We start from the raw sequence: 19204 nt of genomic DNA on the forward strand, positions 1-19204 counted from the left end.
CAAAAATGAAGGGACCTATGACTCTGTCATGCATAAGAGCACACCAAACATTCACTTTGGGCGTGTCACGTTCGTACTCAATAAACTCATGGGGCGGCTGTGAACCCCAAATTCTGCAATTATGCCTGTTTACAGTTCCGTTCACATAAAAAGTAGCTTCATCACTAAAAACCACACTTTAAAAAAAATCATTATCTTCATCAATTTTAGCCAGCATGGAAACAGAAAAGTCGAATCTCTTAACCTTGTCTGCCGGTTTGATATGGTGTAAAAGTTGAATCTTATAGGCAGTTAAACGAAGTCTTTTATGAATTACCTTATGGACTGTTGATCTTGGTAACCCCAATTCCAGACTGCGTCTTGTTACCGATTTCTTAGGGCTTTGAGTGCATGAAGCTCGGATTCTGTCTACATTCTCTTGAGACACACGCGGCCTACCCGGCGACTTTTGCTTCAAAACACTTCCTGTTTCCTTGAACGCACTTAACCACTGACGAATTGTTTTGTCTGTAGGCGGGTCAACACCATAGCTACGTCGAAAGTTTCTTTGTACAGTAACAACAGAATTAGTTTCTATGAGCCAAATAACACACTGAGCCTTTTGTTGAGGGGTCGCCATAGCGCGGCAGTCCAGACGACACTGACTGCCTGCCGCAGCCGCTACGTCATTTCAAGGTCAACGCTCCGCAGTGCTGCCAACTGTTGAGAGAAACATTCCCAATTGGTATGAGTAAAACTCTTTGAGCTGCTTGTTTCAAAGGAATTGATCAAATGTTGCTATCTTTTATAGTTTTAAAAATATTAATTTTTTAAACCCCGGAGTTCTTTTATAGACACCCTGTATTTAATAAATTCATCATTCCTTGTAGATGAATTTTGTTTGATATAGTCAGAAATAAGTTAAATACTCCCAATTTTATACTTTTTGGGCATAAGCTCCAGAGGCTGCCACCTGACCCATCACCACCACAGCTCCTGAGGTATCTGTACTACCCGAAACTGCCAAGACCTAATTTAAGGTTTTTACTATGTATGACATTTCACTGTGTACTGTCTTTAGTCATTAGGTTTTCTTTATTTTTGTAGCTAAATGTATGTACTGTTGAGTATATCTAATTATATGTTAATTAAGGAAACATTAGGTATTACTTTTTGATGTGATGCGAAACAATACCTTTTTTTAACATTAAAACAATTTAGACTAACAAATTAGTATTCAAAAATAATTTTATTTATTCAAACATACTCTATAGATTTGTTGCATTATGTAATATTCTTCACAAAGTTTCAGAACTCTATTATGAGAAATAGATCAACAATGTTTTAAAACATTAGAAAACAATGTTAAAAGAATTTTTTTATAATTCCAGTATTTTTATTTTCTTGATCATTTAATTGGATACATTATCTATGTTTGATCAGTCAATATTTTAAATAGTTTATTTTTTAAAACATTACCATTCCTTTGTTGTTTTTACGTCATTGTGTGTGTATATATGTAAGTACGTGTTCTGATCTATAAATGATATTCATGCGTTATGTATTTTTTAGATTGGCTCGTAAATTTAACCTAAGAACAAAGAGCTTTGGGAAAGATAATGACAGACACCTTGTTGTGTCTAAAATGTTGGCTCCTGTGGATTTGTTGGAGCTCCTGCTAGACTGTGGTGGGGAGAATGAGAAGTACTTGCTGATATCCCCAACTGACCCAGATGAAACTTGGTAACTCACACTAGTTACTGTGCATTTAGCACTGTGTCATTTTACCGCTTAATTAGAAAAATAAATCTGACTTTCATTTTATTTGTTACTCAATTGGAATGCCCAACTTGCATGGATAACCAAAATCAAATAAAGTAAATTATCATTCATTATGTTTGCTTATAAAATAAAGAAATAAATTAGAAGACAATTCATTTTTTTAATGAGTCGAATAAAAACATACAATTTACATTGTAGAGTGTTCAGAAATAGCTTATCAAAACTGTTTTGAGTAATGTTATTGCCAACATACTTACTGCCTACTGTAGAGTTATCTGCTGATGAGCATAGAGAAATACATGTTTTAGTTACAAAAATATCTGTTACCTGTTATAAATATTCTGATATTAATCAATATTAGGCATAATATATATTGTAAGAGAACATAGCTTTTAGTCATTGTATAATATAATTTAATAATACTCTATTTTAATAAAACCGTTGAAATAATACACAAATTATCTGTTTTGTATTTTACACCTGATAAAAACATTGCGAACACATTTAAGATCTTGAGATATGTGAAGTACAATCTTCAATCAAAATATATTGAACTGATTGTTACACAGTGTCAGTAAACTGGAAAACTTAAATCGATAAAACACACTATATATACTTTTTAAAAGATTATTCTAAGTTTTTATTATTTACCACAAATTTGGCTTAAATGTGTTTTAATTTCAAAATACTTATAACAGCAATTGGTTGTAAATGATTGGTAGATTCTGCTCTTGATCTTACAGAAATTGTTATTTAATGGAGCCTAATTTCACTAAACCTTGGGGGTCCTATATTTCCTTCTTTAATGTGAATATGGAAGAATAGGTTAGAGGATATTGACATTCAATCTGGTGTTAAACCTATAAATTTATATTTATTGTAAGCTTTTGTTCATTTGCTGATATAAAATGTATGAAGGATATAAGTGAACTATTATTAATATATTTCAGCTCCAGTCAGTTGTAGGAGGTTAGTATAAAATTATTTTCACAAGCTTTTATAATTTACCTTATTTGTTGGGACAATGGTTAGCATGATAAACTGATATAATCAAAAAGTCACTTTTCTCTCTGTGATAGACTATTAATGGGCAACACTGTTGAAACAGGTAAGGAAATATAATGTAAAAAATAATTTGATGTAATATACACAAGAATGTATATGATGGATAATTCAATGAAGAGAATATATTAATAGTGTAAAATCACAAAGCAATAAATTTATAAACTATGTGTTTCCTTTAAATTTGATTCTAAAGATTTGATCGACGTTTCAGTTATTTTTATTATTTAACTTTGTTTGAAAAATTTCAATTTTTCTATTTTTTACATCTGTCCAGGCATTTGATGGTTGTTCAAAATGAGGTTTGTCTCCAATCTTTTATCCAAACAATTAGTATCATCTTTTTTCAATACTAATTGTTTCAGTAGCAGCCAAATTGGTCAAGAAGCCAAATTTTAAACTGCATATTGTTTAATTAAACTTGGTATCAGAAAAAATGAAAAGGGAACAAAACAGTACTAGCAAAAATAATTTCTATAGACAAACAGAACAAGCCAAGAGGATGACAGCTACACTGCACACGCCTAGTGGGCTAACACGCCTTCAGCAGTGTTATTCTGTTTTTTTGGGTACTCCCTGTATTCAATGAAAATGTGTTATTTTGTTCATAATATGTTTGACTTTATTTGGAATATTTACATGTGGTTATAATATTTCAGCAGACCGACTGCTTTGAATGAAACAGCCAACGGTGAACATATAAATGATGTAAAAGAAATTCCGCTTGATGGTTGTAAGATGGAGGAATTCCCTTTGATAAAACCAAATACTGTGACACCAAATATTGGAACGACAGAATTTTCTGAGGATAACATAGATGATTTAAGGAATAGTGTTGTGACAAACACTTTCTCCAACTTCTTTAATTCTACAAAAGACAATGTAAACTCAGTTGATAATGGCAATGAAACATTTGATGAACATCGTATTAACTCTGATGATGTAGAAGTTAAGGATTTTTCACAAGACAATTTTGAAAATAAGGATTTTTCAAATTCCAGTTTAGAAACACCTCAAGGTGGTAATGAAGATATTTCTGCAAGCAAAGGAAATCTTGCAGAATGTACATTGACTATAAGTAAGTGTTAATTGGTTGTATTGATAAATTACTAGATTTAAACTTAATAGTTATTTACAGAATAAGCTATATTTTTTAAACGCATATAAAAGATGTCGTACAAAACAATCCAAGGATTTTACAAGTCTTTAACATGAATAATAATTGAGTAACAACCAAATATATGTGTTCCATAAACATCTTTCAGCAAGACAAAAATACCTGATTTGGGTAGAGAGCAAATGGTAATAGTAAAAATCAAGTTAGGCGTAAGTTAAAAATATTATTTTGTTAGTGGTTTTAATAAACGTTAACAGAGTTAACCATTAGCGAGCTGTATTGTAATGGCCATTAGACCTAGTTTCTTATATTATAAGGCATTTGTAAAAACAATACTATATAAATAAATGGTGTTTCTTATTTACTTGCCACCCCAGTAGATGACACCTTATTATTGTCTCGAACCAACATGTATTTTCAAATTATCACAATCAAGATATTAAAGCATGTAATATATTATATTTTGTACTTATCCCTCTCAGTTTATTCTCATTTGATTTTAGATTGCAATCAGTTATAACACTTAGATATTTAATTTTACTAACCAATTGGAGTTTATCACATACACAAATATAAATACCAAGTGTGGCTAGAAAATAAACAGATTAGTTTGCGGAGCCACAGAACGAACGCAAGAAGGCTGAACATCTTACGGCCGGTCACATGACTCCCCTTCCCACCTTCCTCGTGTTTCGTGTGGGTCCCGTACTTATTCTGTGCAAGTTAAGCAGTTAACCTTTTGCCTCTGCATCGGAAAAATATTGAGTATTCAAAAAGAAGAGCATGTGAACATCAAATTTCTGTTCAAACTTAAAAAATATGCAAGTGAAAAATTGGTGATGTTACAAGTCTACAGTGATGACAGTTTATCATAAGCACAAGAGTTTAAACAATTTAACCCATTGCGGATCACTGACGACCTGCACTCGTCACGCAGCGGCCGGGCCTAACGGCACGGTGACGAGCTCAGGTCGCAAAAGCGATCTGCTTTTAAGTTTCCCTCCAAATAGTTCTATTAATGTCTGATAGATTGGGCGATCGTCTTCACTTGTCAACTAAGAGTGTTTAACAATGGTCTACGTTCAGAGTTTTCAAAAGTTTTATAAATATCCTACAAATCGCAGTTGTATGTGGAAGTTGAAAAATCATTCATATGAGTTTACTCCCTGTTTTTTAGCGTTTCTGATTGGTTGTTTTCCTCAGCTGTTATTATAATAGTAACTAGTATCACATTTTATGGTATAATTTGCGTGTCATAATATGAGCTGATATAAATAGAAAACTTATGATCGTCTGAACTTGATCGATATTTATTAGAGATATTTATTACAATAGTTAATAACAATTTATTGTATTTAATTAATTTGTTTTTATGAATATAGATGGAGATATTTTTATAAACCGGAATCCAGTTCAACGCAGATATGAAGTGAGTATACAATAGCGAGCAATACGATGTGGCGCACCATTGCTGTTCGTTCGGCGGCCGCTGACCATAAATAAATTCGTGCCCGCTGGTGTCCGCGCGCCAAAACAATAATACGATCCGCAATGGGTTAAAGATGGCCACAAAGACAGAATTACTACATTAGTGTTCTGACTACCATACGTAAATGTAAACAGAGAAAACAGAATGATCTGCGGAAAAACGAGTGATGGATCCTCCATCAGTACAATGCTCTAGCTCACAAATCTTTGTCAATGAAGATGTTTTTGGCCTAACACAACATCTTCGTCTTAGATCATTCACCCTACTCACCCAACTTGGCCCCCTGCAATTTATTTTGTTCCCTAAAGTCAAATCAGCTTTGAATGGAACACGATTTGAGACTGTTGAAGCAGCAAAAGAAAAAGCAATGGAAGTCATGAACAGGGTTATGGAATATGATCAGCTACGTGCAGAATAAGTACGAGAGCCAGACATAACACGTGGAGGGATGGGAGGGGAATCACATTATTGTCCCTACAATATTCAGCCTTATTGTGTTGGTTTTGGGGCTCTGCCAATACTACTCCGGTTATTTTCTAGCCACACCTTTTACAAGAATGCTTATGACAAAAAGTTGAACTGAATTTTGAAATTGTTGAATTTTTTTGCGTATATAAAAATATAATGTACTTGATCACAAATTTGTTAACATTAATCCAATGTATTATTTATAGCAAATCAAAATTTATTCCACACTAAATATTATAAAATGTTTCAGAACTGTGTTCTGTATGGATTTTAGCTTTTTCGTTCTTTCTTGCTGACTATTTTTTGGATCCCTTCAGAAAAACATGACTCCAGATTTCAGGAGTCAAATCTGCAATAGTAGTAAATTTCAGATGCTGCACGTAAGAGGAAGGTGAACTGGAACTAAACTTGACATTCACATTGAATCAGCCCTTCCCACCGTTGCTGCATTATGTGTAGAACTTAAATGCTACTAAAAATCTATCTGAAAATGAATTTAAAGCAATTAAATTACCACATGAACCCAAGACATAATTATTGTACCAAGTGACGAAGGTAATTCTATCGTTTTAATGAATAATGAATTTTTTCCGATTATATTAGTGAATCACAAAGGTAACTAAATGACACATCAACCTACGAAAAATTATATGAAGATCCTTCTCCTTAACTTAATGAAAAAATCCAGAATTACCTTAGGGACAATGGTCCTCAAGAGAGATTGTCTCAGAAAGCCATTGAACTGCTAACACCTAGATATCATAGAACTCTGAAAACACACAAGCCTGGCAGATCTATCATCTACAGCTATGGATGTTCTACAAAATGAATATCTGCTTATGTTGATGGCATCTTGTAGCCGTTTGTAAGAACATTTCCTTCTTAGATCAATCAATCCTTGCCTGAAATCTTGTCTTACTTTGTATTGTTGATGCAGAATCTGTAAACAAATATTCCTACTGACCATTTGTCTCAGCACTACTCATAATTACCTCGATTCGTACTCAAACAATACTAAACCTAGTACTAATTTAATTCTTAAACTTATAGCCATGATTTTAACCCTGAATAATTTTAAATTTCAAGACCAAAATTACCTTTAAACTAAAGGAACTGCTAAGGGCATACAGATGGCTCTTTATATGCCAATATTTTTATGGAACTATTCAAAAAGAATTTTTAACTAGGTAGTTTTGAAATTATACACCTCTAATTTGGTTCAGGTATATAGATGATATTTTTATAATATGGCAGCATAGCATAAAAAAACTTAGCGACTTTCTTTTCAATCATAATAAATGTAGTATTTTAAAACATACATGGATTTAACATCTCACCAGATTCAGTAAAATTCATAGATTTATTGACAATGTATTGTGAATGTACTGAAAATGTATTTATTGACAATCATAACTTGAAAATTACTATTAATATCAAAGACAGCAACAAAATGCAATATTTGCATTTCTCCAGTTGCCATCCAATACACATTAAAAACTCATTTGTTAGAGTCTGTCAATAAAGACAAAAAGACTTTGTAGCAATCAATCTAATTGTCATAACTATATCAATAGACTGTCTAATGTACTTTTTGAAGGGGGTATCCAAGACATCTTGTTGATAGTCAAATCAGAGCATTAAAAAACAATTCCAGTGCTGTTAACCCTAAAGACCCTCAATATTTTCCTGGCCTTTGTAAGATCAACAAAATTCTGAAGGTATCCATTTTGGAATCTTTCCGTGAAACTAGAAGTTTATTTTCTAAACTTCCTGAAGTAATCTTTAAAAACCTCCAAATATACAACACATTCTCTCTAGACCGAAATGAAACTAAGAAGGAAATTGAAGAAGTAATAACGTCAATATAACATGTGCTATCCTTGTTGAACTTTAAAATGGCCAATTCTATTGCTTGTTGATCTTGTCATACCCTACATGTTGTTTTTATTGATATTTATTTACATGTATTGCGATTGCCTGTACTATTGTTAGCGTTGTGTTATATATTCTGCATATTATTTTTTGTTCTATTTGGGTGTGGTTTTCTAGCACTTCAAACATACAAAACTTACATTTGGACCTACATTCTATATTTATCCTATTATTAGTATTATTGCCTGATAGTCCACTTATAGCCTGCCTGCTGTTATCACAACCTATTTATTTGTGGTTATTTTTATTGTTTTCAGCATTGCTGTTTTATTAGTCTATATATTTATTCTGCATCTTATTGTTATTGAATTCTTGTTGGATGTAGACCTATAATTAGCAAATGTACTAGTAGTCATACCAACCCATCAACCAGGCCCACAAGCTATTTATAACTTAATATTGTTCTACTTTTTGTTGCTGATAGGTTTATTGTTGTGTATTTATAGGGTCTCTGAAAAAGAATACCGGGATTTTAAACACCTATATTTAAAAACTATTCAAGATCATTTAAAAGTCAAATTGAAGAGAGAAAAATTTTTGTATTGATATATTTTGTTTAGGGGTGTTTTCTCTTACTACTTGTCTTAGTTTAGAAAGTACCTCAATGTTGTAATATTGATTGATTTTTTTGACCCTTAGAAACCCAGTGAAGGTGCACAATCCTATGAATATCAAAACAAATAATCAACACTGCTTTACATTTTGACTTGATTACTCAAGCTTTTTTTATTGGATTGGCACTTCATTTCATAAGTAAAAAAGCATGTTTCATCACAGTTTATTATCGTTTCCAAAAAGTTTTGGTCATTTTCAATTACGTACCAAGTGTGAGTACATCAATTTTTGCAAGCTTATTGTTAAAACGTTAGAATTTTAGGCACTATTTTAGCACACACTTTTTGCATGTTAAAATTGTTATGTAAAATTTGCCCTCCACATCTTTGATCAATACCTTCAGCTTCAATACAAGTCTTCTCTGCCATCTTTAAAATGCTTAAACTATTAAAAAACACCTGCCCTCCTAAAACATTTACTGCCATATACTTCTTTCAGTAAATTATAAGTTTCAGTAACAGTTATTCAAGTTTAAAGTGAAATTTCACAATAATTCATTGCTCTATTAATACATTAACCATTTTATCCAGCAAATAAAATCAACAATAACGCAAACATAGGCTTTGACTAAACAGCTGTTGATTATTAGCGGTTGACACAAGCGTCCTTGATCCACAGCAGTGTCAGTCTTGTTATTTCATAACCAGGCCTCATATGTTGCAGGATTGTTATGATGTTTCCAAATCAATTATATCTTCAAATAATATTCCTAAAACTGCTTGGAACATCATCAACAATAAAAACAAACCATGCAATAAACAAAAAAAAAATGAAAGAATGGTGAAAGACTTGTGGAGAATGGAGTTGAGGTTGTGAATAGGCTTAATGGATTTTTTAGATCTGTTGCTTGTGATCAAGGTCCTTGCCCATCACCTCCAAGAGGAATCCTAAGACGGAGGCAGTGTCAGCCTGGCATCTGTCGTTGAGGAAGAGTTTAAAAAAATAAATCAGCAGCTCCTAGCCAAAAAGTCAAATGATTTCAATTTGACATTGATGTAGGTCATTAAAAAAATGTTCAAAACATATAGTGAGACCATTAACTCCTTAGTAAATTTCTCTTTTGAACAAGGAGTTTGTCCCTCACTCCTAAAAACTGCAAAAGTAAGTTCGATTTTCAAGAAAGATGATTCCCACTCTCCACACAATTTGCCAGTGTGATCAAAATATTCAATAAACACTTGTCTTGGCAAGAATGCTTCAGTTTTTGAATAAGCACAACCAGCTATCGAAGACCAGTTTGTTTTCAGGAAGAGTAAGTCGACGATAGACTTGTAGAGGGGTTAGAAGGTTGGGATCCGACATTGAATGTGTTCCTAGACTTGTCGAAAGCATTCGACTTCGTTGACTATGTTACAATGCTTGACAAACTTGAATCTCATGGCAGAACCCAAATTTTTCAGATCTCAAACACAAACAATACACCAGATATCTAAAACAATACACCTGGCTCAATCCTCAGTCCATTTCTCATCCTGATCAATGTCAATGACGTAGGTTCTTCATTTCTGCACGGAAGGACTTGTGCAGTATGCTGATGACACATCTCTCTGTTTCACTAGCAAATCAAAATTGATTCTGGAACAGCAGAGTTTTGTTGAGATCAACAACTGCGTCCAACATTTCAACAGCCATCTCAAAACAAATTCTGCTAAATCCAATTTTCTAAATTTTGCTCTATGATCAGTAGACAGGCATGACGAACCAGTTGTTGTGTTGGCAGACACTAGGCTAGAAGAAGTCTATTGCTCAAAATTCCCGGGAATATATCTCGAGGGTTACCTTGAAATAATCAACCACGTTTGCTCAAAATTGGCCTCAGGCATTTATGTTTTGAGGTCTATAGCCAAATATTGCCCCAGTCAGGTTGTAATTAGGGCATATTATGGCTTGATTTACCCCCATCTCACTTATGAGCAGGTGTTGTGAGGAGCGTGTACATACAATCAATTCATGAGTGTTCAAGCTGCAAAAACAAGTGATCTGCATTATTGCTCTGATGAATTTTAGAGAGTCGTGCAAGGAAGCCTTAAAACATTTGCAATTGTTGACGCTGCCCAGTCTCTACATCTTGGAAACAACACTGTTTCGTATGTCTAAATGTGCCATGACGAATGGCCGAGACATACATGAGTATGAGAGACTAGAGGCAGAAATAACTACCGAACTGATAAATACAGAACGGTGGTTTATGAACGCTTGCCTTCACATGCAGGTGTTCATTTCATCAACAAATTACCAGATTCAATCAGAAACGCTCTTAACATCCAAGGTGTTAAAAACTCATTTGAAACATTTTATAAAGTTGGTGAGTTTTTGGTATATGAATATGAGACCACCAATTAAAAAGACTGACCGACTCCATTGCTGGAAGTGGGAATAATTGGCGAATGATTGGATATATGTAAGTTTGCAAATTGTATGTTTCAATGAGATTTCTGGAAGCGTGTATAACAAAATTTTAGCGAATAAAAGTAAAAAGTTGAAGCAAAAGCTATGCATTGTAAAATATTCCAGCAATACAAATCTGATTTGATTTGATTGTATGTTGTGTTATTGTTGTCTGTATCGTTGTCATACAGGTCACAGAAGATTCACCAATGTGATTTGTGATAGTCATTTATCTGAATCACTACCAATGTCTCCATCCACTTCACTTGAGCATTAACTTTCTTGATCCATTTGGAAATAATAAACCAACTGACTGTTATTAGTTATTAATCACACACATTGTTAATTACTAGTGAAAATAACATTACATAACACTAATTACGTGTATTGCCAGCTAGTAGCTGGGTAGAGGCATTGAGGAAATAATTTTCTATTTTATTTCTGAAGAACTACAAAATCATTGAGTATTATTTCACATGCATAGAATTTAATTAGTACAGATAATTTGTACTACTTTGAGATAACAGTTACATACATCTAAATAGGCCAACGATTCAGCTCGTGGACATTTTACATGTGTTATTTTATTTAGACCTTTTGATGGATAAAGTAATTTAGCCCAGAAAAAACTTCACTGAATGACACTAAGCACAATAGATTATCCCTTATTTGTCAAAGAGGTAATGTTAAACAATCTAAATCTTTCTACATTTATTTATTTAAACTGTAAATTAATGAAACATAGTAATTTTGTTTGTTAAAAATGCTTTTGTTTGTTTTAGAATTGAAGGAAGCAGTGGAAAAGTACAACAGACTTGTGATACAGTTCCATGAGGTTGGCCGTTATTCCAAAAAATGTTATAGAAGATATAATTTTTGGAGAAATGAAGTGTATATGATGTGTGGAATCCTAAAAGAGAATATAACTAAACTCTTGCATTTTAATCTTAGTGATTTCTTGATTGATTACAATGCAATAAATATAAATAAAACTACAACGAATAAGGAGGGTCTAAAATTGAAACAATTGTAATATTTGTTAAATATATCATATATTCAGTACTTTATTAAATATAAAAATTTAGTGCTGTGGACACTGCCATGTCTAGTGGTTAATTGTGATCTGGTTTTTTTGCTTGTGTTCACCAAATATATATAACACCAAAATTCCTCAGGACTCTAACATTTTATACATTTCCGAAAATTCATAAAAATGTCAGACCACACCAGGACTTGTTGCTAGTTGTGAGAGCCCCAGTAAAAGAATATCAGGTTACACTGATGACCAACTGCAGCCTTTTGTGAAACTACTTCCATCTTATGTTAAAAATTGTGTTAATCCTTTAATATTTCAGCATTTGCCGTTCTCAAAAAGGATTAACAAATATATTCAGGAACAGCTATGGGCACCAGGATGGCACCTGAGTATGCTAATCCATTTATGGGAAAATCAGAAGATTTTTTGAATTCTCAATTCTACAGACCTCTTGTATGGTTGAGATTCATTGATGATATTTTTATGATTTGGAATAATAGCTTTGAAACTTTTTTGGAAAATCTAAACAAATTCTCAATTTTGAAATTTACCTGGAAATTGTCTCAAGAAATCATAACATTCTTGGATGTAGATGTTTTTATTCAGTCTGGATTTCTCAAAACAAACATTCACATTAAAGACACTAACACAATGGATAATCTACATTTCAACAGCTGCCATCCTGTACATGTCAACAAATCAGTACCAAAGGGTTTGTCAGTTAGGGCCAAAAGATTATGTACTGATGGTGCAGGTTTCCAAACGTACCTATAAAAACTAGGAAATGCCTTTGTCAAAAGAAAATATACTTCAAAATTCATAAATAATCAAATTAAACACTAATGTTCATAAAACTCAAAAGAATGATGATGCAAAATTTATAACAAAATATTTCCCTGGTTTATATCCAACAAATAATATTCTAAGAACGGCACACAAAATTCTTAAATCTTCACCAATAAAAAAAAAAACTTATTTCCAAAACCACCCAGGTTATTGTTTAGTAGAAATACTAACCTGAAAATCTTCTGGTACAGCCCAAATTGCCACCTACTGAGATTAAAAATTCAGAAAAGAACAAACATTTTTAAGTTTCAACCCTGTAAAGACAAACAATGTAATACTTGCAATATTATAAAATCTTCAAATTCTTTCACTAGTAGTAAAACAATGAAAACTTATCCTATTACAGGAGAAATTAATTGTAAAAGTAAAAATATCATTTATCAATTAACATATAAAAATTGTGCAATGGATTATGTTGGATTGGCAACAAACCCATTTGCACATAAGAATGAATAATCATTGTTCGTCTAAAAAACATGATTAAAAATTGGTTTCACAACACGCATTAGGCCACCAACAAAACTTTGAACATTGTTATTCCTGAAAGGTATTTGCAAAGTACCCGAAGATGGAAACAAAATTTACTTAGAAAATTTAGAACAGGCACATCAGTTAATATTCAAATCTAAAGTACCCTTTGGTCTGAATAAAAGATGATTCGATAAATTGTATTCATTATGTATTAATTTTTCTAAATTCTATTTATGTAAATTTCTATTTATTTATGTTAATTTTGTTTGTTTGATGTACTATTTTATTATTTTTTGTTAATCCTTTATGAGAACGGCAAATGCTGATAATCAGGATGAAATCATGTGATAGTTTTCTGTCAGTTTTGTTAAATAAAAGTTTATATTGATTCAAATGTAGAGTGATTAACTGGTTTGAAGCTCAAAGTATCATCAGCCCAAAAAAAGGTACCAAAAATAATTATTTGCTAATTACGAGTTGTGAGGACAAACTACGGCAACAAGCTGTGTGGGCAGTGCTGCTAGTCTTTCAAGCGCAAAGTGTTAATTTTAGACTCGTAACATGGTGTTATTATGTTGATTATAAGATGGATCATTACAAGATGTTTTATGTTTTGTAGATCATGTTCTGGTTGGTTTTGATTGTAGCTCCCATAATTTTCAAAATAAAACTTGCAGTATGTATCTAAATTAATATACACTCTTTAGAGCTAACATTTATAAATTTGCCATAGATTTATTATTTTCACAAAGCTATTTTTATTGAAAAGTATGAGGAGGACTTATTAATATAGTTTATAGTATTTTTACTGTTGAAATGAATAAACATTATACTCCTTATGTAGTTATAAATATATATTGTTCAGTAAGGCATATTTTTATATCCTATATATGTAGGATTACAATTTGTTATATTTATAAGATTTAAAATGTTTGTTTAGTTGTAAGTTTTTATAATATATTTTTAATATTCTTCAATACATATTGTTTTTTATTTTCCTGTTTTGAATGTCATTTATGTAGGTAATTTCTGTTTGTAGAAAGTTTTCAGATCATAAAGTAGCAGTTCATGAATATAGTATAGCTATTTGTAAATTCGTTGAAAGTATTACAGGAATGATTCAGACATGGAACACAAAATTATAAGTATCTTTTATAGGGTTACAATATCTAATATTTCTCCAGAGATTACTAGATTTTTAAGGTAAAATACATAAGCTCTGAAAATTTCTGCAAGAAGAAAAAACTCTCTTTTTGTATTTCCCCATTATGTATTTCTTTTTTGTACTTTTTAACCCATTAAAAATGGTAATTTGACTAGAAATAATATTTGGGAAAAAGGATTTGTGTTTTCAACTTTATTACACCATTCACCAGTTTTATTGTCACAGCTAAAGCTACTCTCCCAACAGTCTCAACGTATATTATTTGTTACTCTGGCTTTTCCTTTACTATTTCATTAAAATTTGCCTATTTTCAATGTAGTTGATATAGGTAAAAATCTCATACCAACAGTAGACTTTATAATTGATTTTTAATGTTAAAATGCATTTAAAACCATGTTTAATATTTAATTTTCAAAATATATCGCCCTGAACATCCCACTCTACCTCATCAGAGGGTTGTCATTATAAAATCCCTTTTTGCTCACAATAGCATATGGCAACCCATACTGTTATAATACTCTCAAATGTAAAATGTTATTTAAAACAAAGTTAACATGTTATGTATGTAAGAAACTAATTAAATAAATATTGAGATATAACTTGTACTTCTCTATGTTGTCGGTGGTTGTGGGATTAGAATGAAACCCAGTGCCACAAGAATTAGTAAAAAACATGTCACAATTCTCAGTTGTACTAATTCTACAAACAGCAATTGTCTACCACAGTTCATTGTTCAATTTTTCACAAAGCAAAGAAACGAAGAGCCTTATAAAATTTAAAAAAATTACCAATGAGGTATATGAACCAAAAAAAGTGTAGGGATTGGGGTATTTTGGAGTGATAAAATAAAACACTCATCTCTGGAGTAGACAAATTAAAAAAGAAAGCCAGAAAATTGGGTAATGTTTTACTCATTATTTACAAAGTTCATTATAATCCCCATTTGAGTTTCTCAAGAGAAGTAAAAAAGTTTAATGTCTGCTCTTGGCACCTAACGTTACAATCTGTCAATGGATCAGGTTATGCTTAATTGCACCAAACAACACTACCTAAGTCAACTGCTGAATAAACGACTACTGGTTGATGAAGATGATAAACCTAATGTTTCTTCAACAAGTTCATAATCATTAAAAGAATATCAGATCAAAATATAATCATTATTAACCGTAATTTTACTTTAAATTAAAATTAGCTTGTGGTTTGGTGAAAGCTTAAATTGCTATTTGTTTTTGGAAGGTTACAAAAAAAGAATTCAAATAAGTATAAATATTTCATTCATCCTGAAAGCTCAAATATTAATTAGCAAATAACTGAATAAGAATAATTTGCAAGTTTCCAATACGCTTCTTGCACTCTAATGCACTAAGAGGAAGGTGAACTGGAGCTAAACTCAACATTCATATTGAATCAACTCTTTCCACCATGGCTACGTTATGTGTAGAAAACTCGGTTGCTTCACTGTGCTTAGAAATTGTCTTAAACATCATAGTGCACCTGATGAGACAATGAGAAAACCTCTTCAAGTAGATTACATTTTATTTTGTAGTTTGTGTTTCTGATGTCAAAATGATATGAATAGTTCATGTTGAGTCTCTTCATCACTGAATTTAGATTACTTTGAGTCTTTACTTTATTCAGACAATTATGACCCCAGATTCCAGGAGTCGAAGTTTGTGAGAGCATCAGATTCCAGACACTACTCTAAGAGGAAGGAACTGGAGCTAAACTTAACATTCACATTCGTGATTCTTTTTGTTAGCCATTAGTGGTAGTATGTATCTTGATAATTTTCAGTTTGTGAATTGTACTCACCTGACCAACATACATGCACCATAAAATATTTTGCCCTTACATTAAAAACCGGCCAAGATTGATATTTTATTTATTTATAGGCTAATTCTGTATTTAGTTACAAATAGGTAAAAAAATAGCAGTGAACAAGTTTTTAAAAAAGGTAGGGTTGTTCCAATAAAAATAAACAAATTAGAATAAAAATCATTAGTACAGAAAACAACTTTTTCCCCAACAATAGTGAATATACTACACAGGCCGATCAAGGATGTCACTTTTATATTTTTGTGTCACCAGCGCTGGTCTGTGCATTCCACAAAACTTACACCACCCCAAAGCATAATAAATTCGCCTGGAAAATATTCTCTGAAGAAAATAAATGCTCTTCAAACCTCTTTCCTTGCCTTCTCCATACCCTCTTTCATCCATCTGGACTCGAGTCGACACAAGTTTCATCATCATTAAGTAACACAGGATCTGTGTTATATTGTGTAGCTGACCGCCTACTAGACAGCTCAGACTCAATGAGGTGTCTACATATTGTGCAACCAGAAATAGAGATGTTTCTTACTTACCTGGACAGCTTGGAGCTAAATTTATTTTATTTATTTTTTTTATTTATTTATTTTATTGCACATATTCATAGAGAACAGAGCAAAGGTCACTTGTGTTAGTGTTACAATTTGTGTTCAATTCAATGTCTGTTATTACAAGATGCTGGTTCTCCATTGGGTGAACTCTTGTACGGTGTAGTGTGGACGCTCCAGAAGCCAGCATTTTAAGGAAGATTTGAAGTTCTTCTCTGGAAGCTTCCTCAAGGATTCGGGCAGTTTGTTAAAAAACAGCGCTCCTCTGTACGACGGTTTTTTCTCAAACAAGCTCAGATGGTGCTGATTGAGGAGGAAGTTGCTCCTGTTTCTGGTGCTGTAGGGATGGTTGTCACCAGTTCTTGCTTGGCCTGTTCTTATTGCAAAGAGGATTGTTTCTTGGATGTAGATGTTTACCACAGTCAAGATTCCCAACTCCCTGAAGGCAGCTCGACACGAGTCTAGTGGTCCTAGTTCTTTTAGAATCCTAATAGCACTTTTTTGGATAATAAGTACCCGTTGAAGGTTTGCGATTGTCGTGCTTCCCCAGACGATCAGACCATATCTCAGGTGAGATTCTAACAGGGAGTAGTAAGCTGTTAAAGCTACTCGGGTGCTGCTGATTTGTTTCATTCTCCGTACTGCATATAGGCTGCTGTTAAGTTTGTGACAGAGTTGGTTTATATGGGGTTCCCAAGAGAGATTTTGATCTAAGATTATTCCAAGGTATTTTCCTGTTTCTATTGTTGTTATTTCTGGGACGCCATGGAAGTTGTTTGGTCTAGCTGTGAAAATTAATTGCTGTGTCTTCGAGTCATTTAAAACCAGATCGTTGAGATAGCAGTATTGTTTTGCCTGGTTATATGCAATAAAAGAGTCTATGTCGAGTTGGTCCTTGTCCTTATTTGCTAAAATCAGAGCTGTGTCATCAGCGTACATTACTATTTTGCAGTAGTCCTTAAGATAGTCTGAGAAGTCATTAGTTACTAGAATGTACAAAACAGGTCCGAGTACGGAGCCTTGAGGTACTCCTCTGCTCACTGATAGTTGTTCGGATTTTACTTTCTTCACAGTATTGTTCTCCATATGAGTGATTTCGACTACCTGCTTCCTGTTGCTTAAATAGCTCTTGAACCAGTCTAGTTCCTTGTTAGTGACTCCCAGATACTGCAGCTTTTGTAGGATAAGTTTGTGATCCAGACAGTCGAATGCCTTACTGAAGTCCAACAATATACTTGAGGCGATCTGTCCTTTTTCCAGTTTGTCTATTATGGCTTCTATTAGTTGGGCTATTGCTGTTGAGGTGGATCTGTCTTTCACAAAGCCATGTTGTCTAGATGTAAGGAGATTATGCTGTTTGAGATGTCCCAGAAGTCTACTTCGTACTACATGTTCCAAAATTTTAGAAAATGTTGATATGAGAGAGATTGGCCTGTAACTGGTGGCTTCATTTGCTGCTCCGCTTTTATACTTTGGGTAAATTCTTGAGAGTTTCAGATCACTGGGAAATGTTCCTTGAGAGAGTGATTTATTGACAACTATTGTCAGTGGGATGATGATTTCGTATTTGCATTGTTTAATTAGTTTGGATGAGATCTCATCCTCACCTGTTGATGTTTTTGGTTTTAACGAGTCAATTATTGTTTCAATTTCTAGTTCATCTGTTTCAAAAAAATTTAATTTTGGAATTTGGAGCAGGTTATTTAGTTCTATTGTAGATGTTGGTGTTGGTCTATTTCCATTTTTGTTAAGTGTTCTGTCAGCGGTTGTAGCAAAGAAGTTATTCAAATGGTTGGCAATGACCTTTGGAGAATCCGAGATGTCTTTGTTTATTCTCAAACATTCCAGTTGATTTTTGGTTGATTTTTCTTTTCTTTCCTTATTTATAACTCTCCACATGGCTTTTGATTTGTTGTCAGACCTGACTATATAAGCTGAGTTGCACTGTTTTCGAAGTGTTTTGAGTTTTTGATCTTAAGTTTTTTTCCTTCGAGCTGTTTCTTTTTTATCATCAGGGTGACCAGTGATGAGTTCTCTGTTCAGGGCCTCCAAGTACAGCAATTTTAGAGTCTGACTTTCGCTGTCCCAAATATTTTTGGTGAAATTTCTTCTATTCTTTATTATCTTGAGAGGGCACGCTATGTTCATAGCAGATTGAAGGATTCCATTGAATGCTTTGTATGCAGCTTCCGCGTCCTCAGTAAGTATGACTTGTGACCAATCTTGTGCTTGAAGATTGAGCTTCAGTTCCTGCACTGTTCGTGTAGTGAATTGTCTTCTCTGTGATTGGTTCAGTGTTAGAAAATATACTTAGGGACTCAGAAATACTTAGGGACATAGATTCTCAGAAACCGACCATCCCTCTCATGCGTAATTCTTATTCAATCATCTTTCCCTGTTTCTAGAAACCGCTTTATCACTGTTCCAATGGTTGTATGATCAACCCCAAACAAGTTTTCTACCTCTCTGTGGGAAA

At 33.0% G+C, this 19204-nt stretch overlaps 1 protein-coding gene across 4 annotated transcripts in view; it reads left to right on the top strand.

The window, feature by feature from the left end:
* Positions 1–14162, top strand: part of LOC124359544 — a 116414-nt gene extending 102252 nt beyond the window's left edge. Inside the window, exons 19-21 of one of the 4 annotated variants that reach the window (XM_046812367.1) lie at positions 1552–1722; positions 3483–3901; positions 11615–14162. In XM_046812367.1, the coding sequence (XP_046668323.1) occupies positions 1552–1722; positions 3483–3901; positions 11615–11865 (841 nt within the window). In that variant the 3' untranslated portion in view covers positions 11866–14162. Of the gene's footprint in view, positions 1–1551; positions 1723–3482; positions 3906–11614 lie in introns of those variants that run through there. The other 3 variants (XM_046812369.1, XM_046812370.1, XM_046812371.1) reach the window with 3 other exon arrangements.
* The last annotated feature ends 5042 nt before the right edge of the window (positions 14163–19204 follow it).

The sequence above is a fragment of the Homalodisca vitripennis genome, chromosome 4 (assembly GCF_021130785.1).
Source record: "Homalodisca vitripennis isolate AUS2020 chromosome 4, UT_GWSS_2.1, whole genome shotgun sequence".
Lineage (NCBI taxonomy): Eukaryota > Metazoa > Arthropoda > Insecta > Hemiptera > Cicadellidae > Homalodisca > Homalodisca vitripennis.